The 9,532-nt window shown below is 50.4% G+C and overlaps 1 protein-coding gene across 1 annotated transcript; it reads right to left on the bottom strand.

The window, feature by feature from the left end:
- Nucleotides 1–6,079: 6,079 nt before the first annotated feature.
- On the bottom strand, nt 6,080–8,668 carry PROP1 (PROP paired-like homeobox 1). The gene is given in 3 exon segments (XM_024551210.2): nt 6,080–6,418; nt 7,200–7,432; nt 8,566–8,668. Coding segments are annotated over 3 exon segments (675 nt in total).
- Between the last annotated feature and the right edge of the window lie 864 nt (nt 8,669–9,532).

The following is a 9,532-nucleotide window of genomic DNA, read 5'->3' as shown; positions in this document are numbered from 1 at the left end:
ATTTCCATCTTTCCTTTAAAAGAATCATCTGTGACAGAACTTTCTTAAATTTTGGAATGTCTTTTACTATACCTCTCACGGAGTGCAGGGTTTTGTTTGGCTTTTCCTCCCAGTAAAGTCCCTGCAGCGTTAACGGCACTGCTATGAACACATGTTCATGGTTTCTGTGTTTCAGGAGATGAAATATATTCATGATGGAATTGTATCTTTCAAAAAATGGTGAACAGGCCCTGGCTTGTGTGGCTCAGGGGACTGAGCCCCTGGCTTCAAACCAAAGGGCCGTGGTTTGATTTCCAGTGAGGGCTCATGCCTGGGTTGTGGGCCAGGTCCCTTGTAGGGGGAGCTGGAGAGGCAGCCACACGTTGATGTTTCTCTCTCTCTTTCTCCCTCCCTTCCCCTTTCTAAAAATAAATAAATTAATTAAATCTTTTAAAAATTGATGAGCAGGCTTGCAGATCTTGTAGGAAGAGAATTAGACAAAAAATATTAAAATACATAGATTATGTAGCTCTTCTGGGATATAAATAATAGTTTTTATAAAACATAGGGGTCTCCTGGTATTCTTCTTTACTGCTTGGTTGAGGTCTCCTTTCTCTGTGTTGTATGGACAATTAAGCACAATGCTGAGACAGAGAGAGAGAACAATATAAACTTGAATTTGGGTTTGAGTCACCACTTTACTACGTATTAGCTTCATTGTCTTTTGTAAGTTCTCTGAGCCTTGTTAAACTGAACTGAAAGTATAAATTATAACAGTATTTACCTCACAGATTTTGGAGATTAAGTAAAATGGCAAATGATCCATGTGAAGACCCTAATTTAGCATCTGGCACTCAGTAAATTGTCGATGGATGTCAGCCATTACCGTTACAAAACCGCACAGACCATGTGTAACGAGGACACATTGATTCATCTGTATCCAAACAGCCTGTAAATGTTTTTTTTCGGTTAAAGATTCAAGTTTAAGGTTTGGGGGCAAAGAAAAAGAAACCAATGAGTTTCAGTATTTTAGAAATACAAGGAATACATTATTTTTTAAGTATATTTTACTGACTATGCTATTGCAGTTGTCCCATTTTCCACCCTTTATCCGCCTCCTCCCTACACCCTCTTCTCTCCCTCATTCCCCTCCTTAGTTCACGTCCATGGTCGTACGTACAAGTTCTTTGGCTTCTCCATTTCCCATACTATTATTAACCTTCCCCTGTCTATTTTCTACCTACCATTTATGCTATTTATTCCCTGTATCTTTTCCCCCATTCTCCCCTCCTCCATGCTGATAACCCTCCATGATCTCCATTTCTGTGATTCTGTTCATGTTCTAGTTGTTTGCTTAGTTTTTGTTTGTGTTTTTTAGGTTCAGTGGTTGATAGTTGTGAGTTTGTTGTCATTTTACTATTCATAGTTTTTTAAAATCTATTTCTTAGATAAGTTTCTTTAACATTTCATATAATAAGGGCTTGGTGATGATGAACTCCTTTAACTTGACCTTATCTGGGAAGCACTTTATCTGCCCTTCCATTCTAAATGAAAGCTTTGCTGGATAGAGTCATCTTGGATGTAGGTCCTTGCCTTTCATGACTTGGAATACTTCTTTCCAGCCCCTTCTTGCCTCTAAGGTCTCTTTTGAGAAATCAGCTGACAGTCTTATGGGAAGACCTTTGTAGGTAACTGTGTCCTCTTCTCTTGCTGCTTCTAAGATTCTCTCCTCTTTAATCTTGGGTAATGTAATTATAATGTGCCTTGGTGTGTTCCTCCTTGGGTCCAACTTCTTTGGGACTCTCTGAGCTTCCTGGACTTATTGAAAGTCTATTTTCTTTGCCCAACTGGGGAAGTTTTCCTTCATTATTTGTTCAAATAAATTTTCAATTTCTTGCTCTTTCTCCTCTCCTTCTGGCATCCCCATGATTCAGACATTGGAACATTAAAGTTGTCCTGGAGGTTCCTAAGCCTCTCCTCATTTAAAAAAATTTTTGTTTCTTCATTCTGTTCTGGTTGAATGTTTCTTTTTTCCTTCTGGTCCAAATCATTGATTTGAGTCCTGGTTTCCTTCCCTTCACTGATGGTTCCCTGTGCATTTTCCTTCATTTCACTGTGTGTAGCCTTCATTTTTCCCTTCATTTTGTGACTGAGCTCCATCAATTCTGTGAGTGTCCTGATTACCAGTGTTTTGAACTCTGCATCAGATAGGTTGTCTACTTCCTCATCACTTAGTTCTTTTTCTGGAGTTTTGATCTGTTCTTTCATTTGGGACATATTTCTTTGCATCAGTGCACCTGCTGTGTTGTAAGGGGTGGAACCTTAGGTGTTCACCAGGGCGGGCCAGCCCTCTTTGCTGTGTTGTGGTGCTGTCTGTCAGGGAGGGTCTGAGAGGGAACAATGCGGCTTGCTCTGCCCTCATCCTGCTTTACATCACTTCCCTCACTTCCCACAAGTGGATTGTGCCCTTTCAGGTGCTGATTCACAGGTGGGTGGGTTTGTGTATGTTCTAGGACCCTGTGGGTCTCTCGAACGAACTCTCCTGTGAGGCTGGGAGTTTCTCCCGCTGCTGCAACCCCCACAGATTTTTAAGCCAGTTTTGAGTCTTTAGTGTCCTGCACTGAAACCCTGGGTTTTGCAGTCTGTCCACTCTCCTGTTGTCCCTCCCGGCTTATCTACGCACCAGTGTGGGATCGCCCTGAGGTCTGCCCCTTTGCCTTGCTGTGCGTCCTCTCCACCCCAGCTGCCCATCTCGGCCTCTCCTACTAGTCTGGATGAACGTTTCTTTAACTCCTTGGTTGTCAGACTTCCATGCAAATGATTTTCTGGCAGTTCTGCTTGTTCTTTGTTTTAAATTGGTCGTTACATTCTTTTGGTTGTGTGAGGAAACAAAGCGTTTCTGCCTATGCCTCCATCTTGGCCCGAAGCCTGATTAATCAGAACCCATTATTATAAAGCATGGAAGACTGTTTGAAACACGCATTACAAATATTTGCTTCAGTATTCACTGACCTTAAGAAGACAGTGTGGGAAATACTATTTAACAAGAGATTATTTAATATATATGATGAAAGAATATCAAGCAGATCACACTGTATCTCCATTAACAAATCATTAGTGTCTGGATTTCTAGATTAGTTGCCAAAACCACAGCCCCTCTTCTGAGTCTCTCCAGACTTGTCAGCAGGGCCAGGAGTCAGCAGTGCCCGTTCTGTGGTCAGCTCTCAGGGACGCATCCCTGGCAGTGGCCCGCAGCTCCTGGCCAAGTCCCTCCGGTGTCTCAGGGAAGGATGTACAGCTCCGGTTCTCGCTGTGAGGTCTGGATGTCTGGGGATATTGGTCTTTCCTGTCGGCCTCTTGCTCTGTTTCCTCCACCTTCAACTCCAGTGACTTTTCCTTTATGCTCTGCCTTTAATGATAAAATAAAACAAATCTCAGACGCACGTGGACAGAGTTCTCAGGAGATTGACGGGCTCACCACAGGCCACCCTGATGTTCCCAGAGCTCACGGGTGTGCACCCAGATCACATGTGGGGCCCGGGAACAGCCAGCCCTCCTCCCGGTAAAGACGCCTTTGGTTGCTGCTGAGCCTCACCCAGACTGGCTGGGTGTCTGTGGGCCTGAGACCTCTGCAGGGTCAGAACTGAGAGTCTCCCTCCTCTGCCTGCAGGTGCAAATAGCTAGTGTGCAAGGGTGTGGCTGGTGTTCATAATCAGCAGACTTAGTGGGCTGCTGTTAAACTCACTGATATCTCAAATTGTATCAGAAGAATTACTAAATGTTCGTGAGAAGTATTCTCTTCACTCTGGGAGAGTTAGAATCGATCGGGCCCTACTATGGGCCACGTTCACAGCTGCGGTCGAGCTCCATCATGGCTGCTGTTTTCCTAGTTGTCTGAGCTGCTGAGCTGCGGTCCCTGAGCCTGGGAGGCTGCATGTGGCTTGGAAACACCGGCTGGCAGGCCCAGGAGTGTTTGAAGGGTTTTTGTTTCTGTTTTTTGATGACTTTTCGTGGAGAGCAGGAACAAAAATGGCGTTGGTCTGGTCAGAACAGCAAAAAGCATATAAAACAAAGTGGAGTCACTCATGTCAACCCAGATGGCCACCAGCCAGCCATGACACTCTGGTTCAAGAGGGCAACTACCTGAGTCAGAGCAAACACATCTGGCAAGCAGACACACCTATGATATCTGCACACTTGACCAGAACAGCTGTGTCTGCAGAGCAGGACCACCCACAGATACGCTCCTGGGGAAATGCCCACTTGCCATCAGGGGTGACAAGACACTGGTCAAGAGACCCAGAGGGTGGAGTGCACCTCTGTCAAGGTGTAACTGAAGCTGGCTCCAGGCCACTGCCGAGAGAGCGGAGCCCACACCAAGGTGCTGCTCCAACCCACGCTGATCTCTCTTGACATCAGCTGCCGGAGATTCTGCCCAGCTGGACTGAGGATTTGTCTGCCCGCTGCCCACCTGGCTCCAGAGACCCTTCCTTGCAAGACGCTGACAACTCCCTTGCTGCTCCGTGCTGTCTCCTGGACCTGCAGAGCAAGACCCTGGGACTCAGGTTTGTTACCCCGAATTCTCTCGTGTGATGTTATTACTGATTGTTACTGAGTGATTAGTATTGTTTTTAGGTTACTACGGTTTTGGATTAAATCTGCATGAACCTGCGTTAGTAAATCTGAGTGAGCAGCAGGGGGCCCTATGAGGCTCCCTGTTATTTCTCGGTGCTGGTGCCGCCTGTGGGGCCCAGGGTCGTACAGGTGGCTCGGCACCTTGGGATCCTAAGGCCGGTCAGACGACCCCAGCATGGGCCGGAGGCTGGCGTGTAGCTAAGACTGTGCCGCCCAACACACTCAGGTCACCTGCGCGGTCTTCAGTCCCCTCGGGTCCTATCATCGCCCCCCAGGTTCTCCTGGCAGGTGCGTTTAACAACCATGCGCTGTAACACCTTACGTGGTTGGTTCTCCTTGAGCATTAGGTGGTTCCCGTGGGCATAAGAACCTTGGCATTTTGAATCTACATGCTGCAAATTTCATGAAAATAGTCTCTAGAAAATGAACTGATTTTCCCAGTGAGAATGAGATATGTACTTTCAATAATTTACAGGAGAAATGATTGTTTTCAAGCCTGGCTGTTAGAATCATATGTCATAAAATATACTTATATGTTTTTACTAAAGAACTAGAAATACATATAATACAGTTATAACTAGAAATATACATAACATACTTATAACTAGAAATACATACAATAGAGTGACATGTTTTTACTAAATAACTAGAAGTATATGTAACATAGTTGTATGCTTTTACTAAATAACTAGGAAGTCCCCACTGTTAAAAAATTGCATATATAGTTCATTTTCAGCCTGTGTCTTAGCAGAATTGGAGTTTCTGTTTTTTTGTTTTTGTCAGCAAGGATGTGCTAAAACCAGCGCTCAGCTACTTTTGGAGGCACGAAACCTGGTACGTTTAGACTCCCACAGGCCAACCTCATCAGATCTTGTTTATTTTTTATAAGACATTGGAGAGCCGTTCTTTGAGGACTGGGTCTGCAAGTTCTGTTGGAGGTGGGAAAGACCGAAGCTAAGGAAACCAGTGGGGAGAGTTAGAAAGTACTGGGCCAGCAAAAGCAGTGTCTGCTGGAATGGAGAAGAATAAATTCAAGAGACATTTCTGAGACATAACGAGCAAAAGTTAATGCCTGATTTGGGTGGTGGGGTGGGTGATGGGGAAGAATCGTATGGGTAGACTTTTAATCAGAAGGTTTTCTGAAGTCAGCTCCCAACCGCTGGGAGGAAGCTCTTCCCTCGCGATATCAAAGAACGAGAAGCCCTGCAAGTTCCCTCTCCCTCCACCACTTCCATTCACCAGGAGCAACCATTGCTCCCATCAAAATTACGCTTCCCGCACTCGTCTCCATTGAGGCTGACGTCTATCTTCCGGTAGGTTGGCCTCCCTAAATTCTCTCGATCACCCATTTGTAAATTCCCAATCTCTGAGCTGCCCCCCACCATATTTCTACTTTACTCTGAGCTGCGATGGAAACCACCTAGTTTTCTCCAGGTTTTCTGAAGGCCATGGCACTCATTTGACCTTAGTTCCAGGACTTGGGTGGCTCAAGGCCGAGGGGAAGCATGGGTGGGGGCGGGGGGCGGGGCAGATGCCCGACGGGGTTTGGGTGCAAGGTGGGGTACCAGTCTTCAGACTGGTGGGTTCGAGCAAAGGAACCACCTGCAGAGGGCTGAGAGGGAAGGGCATGGTTGTAGGGGTGAGGAAAGCAGGTCCCTGGTGGAGATGGTGCTGGGTAGGAGTAGGGGCAGGCAGGGGCCTCGGGCAAGAAACCAGAGGAGGTGGCCGGAGACAGATGAGCCAGCGGCTGGAGCAGCGATCGCTCTTGCTTCCTCTTCTTAGCTCTGCGGTTCTGGAACCAGACCTGGGGGAGGGGGAGAACAGCCACATCAGAGCCCCTGTCTCAAAGAGCTGGCACTGTCACATGCGGCCCCTCCCCTGAAGACAGAAGGTGCAGATGCACAGGCCCCTCCCCCATCACGGCAGGAAGCAAAGCTCTGCAGAGGCAGGTCTGGGCCAGACCTATTGACAAAGCAAGACGAATACGATTACCCCCAACTTGTGTCTAAGTTTGCCCGACTGTAACTTTGGATGAGTAAGAAATGTCAATCTCCAAAAAAAAGAGAGAGAGATAAATACAACACAATGGCATTTTTCCCTCCCCAGAGAACAGGAAATTTCCCCCAGGGTTGCTAGAGATTAAGATAATGGATAGGTTTAATTGTTACATTACAGATCAGACAGGGTTGGGTTTAGGGTAGGGTTTATACTTAAAACTGATTGACTGCGTGGTGAGAACTGAGGGAGCATCAGGCTGATTGAGGTTTGAGGCCATGGCCACAGCCAAGGTTTCATATTTACATATGTAGGGAAAGGGTAAGAGTGAATTTCCATAAAGGCTGGGGGCAGGTGTTGACATTCAAGTCAGAACAGGTCAGCACGAGGGGTGACGCTAGTGGCCCTGCCGGTGTGGATGAGGCTGTGCTGCCTGCCTGTCACGTTTGGCTACGCGTGGTGACAGTTAGCGTGAGGTGACGGTTAGCGTGGGGCGACGGTGCCTGTGAGAAGGTGTCCTGGTGGTCCCTTACAACCCAGACCACACTTCTGCCCACAGGAAGCTGTGGGGGCGCGTCCTGGGGCATCACCTGGATGCGGGCCTCGCTGAGGCCTGTGTCCCGGGCCAGGCCCTCTCGGGCCCAGATGTCGGGGTACTGGTTCCTCCCGAAGGCCGACTCCAGCTGCTCCAGCTGCGCCGGACTGAAGGTGGTGCGGTGGCGGCGCCGGGAGTGCGCGTGGCCTCTCTGTCCTCCTTGCGGAGAAAGCCTCGGTCTCCCCACTGCTGCACCGGAGAGGCTCCTGTAGGGCTGAGTGCTCCTGTCTGAGGGTGGGTGGGAAGGGAGACGATGCTGCCCAGAGGAACCCCCATCCACTCCTGGGCCCCTGGGGGCGCCCTCTATTCTGTGCCCCCATGCTGCTGCACACAGAAACCCATCAGCTTCCACGGCCAGCTGAACCCGGCTCAGCCTGGGCCCTGGGCCACCTCCGAGCCTCCTGAGCCAGGCTGCGCCCTCCACTCTTCAGACTCACTCCTGCTCCAGCAGCCTCACGCCCCTGACACGTCCCTAGGGAATGTGCTCCCCACCACGTGCTTCTCACCTCTCGGAGACTCATCCTGCGGGTCTCCCACTTGCTCTGACACCCTAACAAACTGTCCCGGTCTCTGGCCGAGACCCTGCTGCTTGTCCCTGTTCTCACAGCTCACATGTACCTTAAACCTTTTTTATGCCACTGCCATCCTCCCACAGCCCTCACCCGGGAAGATAAAACACTTCCCCTCCTCCGTTCTGACACCTCCCACCCCGTACATCTCATCTTCTCCCCTCTTCCGGCCCTGGCTGGGCCACTAGGCTGCAGGAACCTGAGCTCGTGGGAAAGGCTTGCCTGTCCTTCCCACAGGCTCACTAAGCCCGCACACTAATTAGTCTGAGAGCCAGTGGGGGCAGAGAGACGGGGAGCAAAGAGAAACACCTGGAAGGCCCACACTGAGAAAAGGAGGTGTCTGGAGCTGAGGCCCCCATCCCCACGGGGACCCAGGGGGAGGGCTCCACCCAACATTCACTGTCTGCCTTGGGGGCACAGATGGGTTGAGCCACTGGTCTCCTGCTCACCTTGGATCCAAACCCCCGGCCCCTCCCGCTCCCTCCTTCAGTGCAGGCGGAAACTGCGAGGCCAGGAGTGAGGAGACACATTCTGGCCCTTTCCCTGTCCCACAGCACAGAAAGGTGTGCGGGCAGCAGCCAGCCAGCGCTCAGGCCTCGGTGGTCCCATTGGTAAACCGAAGGAGGTGCCCCGGGCTCGCTAAGGTTCCCATGGTTTTAACATTCCTGGGTTCTATTTTGATTTCTTCTGGTCGCCTTCCTTGTGGCAAACCATGGCCCCACAGGCGCCCAGGCGTGGAGCCCCCATACCTGCTGCCTCCTCAGGACCGCCCCCGCCCCACGTTTCACTCACCCACCGTGGAGGTCCCAGAGGCTGGGCAGCTCTCGGGCCAGAGGCCGCTACAAACTCACCCCGTCTCCGGCTTACCCTGCTCACCCGGCCCTCCTGCTTCCATGCCCAGGAACAAGCACCCAGGGCGGCTCAGTCTCTGTGACCCCGAGTCTCCACCTCTGGGCTGGTCTTTGTCTAGTCCTGCCGCTGCCCTCTCTGCTTCCGCCGCTGTCGATGCCTCTCTCGGGTCTCTGCGTGTAGATATAGGTAGAGATCTTTGCCTTTTTCACTGTCTCCCCTTTTTGCTAACTTTTTTTTCAAATTCTCCAGTCCCCCTCCTGAGATCACCTCTCTCTCTGTCTTGCCCTCACCCTGTTTCTTGGGCTTTGTCTCTACTCCCTGTCCCTGCCCTAACTGATGCCCTCCCTCCCTTTGCTCTTGGCTGCCCCAGTGCCCAGCCTGCAACCCCACACCCCCTTGCCCTCCCCGAGTCTTGAAGGAGTGGCCACCTCCCTGCCTGCCCGCCCGTTGGGTCCATCCAATCACTGCCTGCCCACCAGAGCCCCTTCCTCAGGGGAGGATCACACTCTGGATGAGGGAAGGTGCTCTGTTGGAGGGTCCAGGGACTGGGGCCAAGAGCTCGTATTCCCAGAGGACCAAGTTCTTTTGTCCAGTTAAATCCCTCGCTGGGAGCAGGTAGGGGAAGGAGGAGAAAATGCATTCCTCCTCAGACCCTCCTCAGAATCCCCCCCAAGGGGGAGGGAGGACAAATGGGGGCCAGGAGAAGGGCCTGTCTGTCATCTCAGCCTGCGGGTGATACCCAAGGGCCTGTTTCCAGAAAACTAAAAACTAAAAGACACAGTGCATTCCGGCCCCTTCCGGATACCCTGATTCTCAGAATACACCAGACACTCCCTCAGGGCAACCGGAACCTCCAGCACACTGGGGGTGAGTCTCCCGCACACCGAGCTGTTCTCCTCCAAATGCC

This window comes from Desmodus rotundus, chromosome 10 (genome assembly GCF_022682495.2).
Source record: "Desmodus rotundus isolate HL8 chromosome 10, HLdesRot8A.1, whole genome shotgun sequence".
Taxonomy (NCBI): domain Eukaryota; kingdom Metazoa; phylum Chordata; class Mammalia; order Chiroptera; family Phyllostomidae; genus Desmodus; species Desmodus rotundus.
Note: the sequence above shows the minus strand (reverse complement) of the source record. Positions and strands in the feature narration are given on the sequence as shown.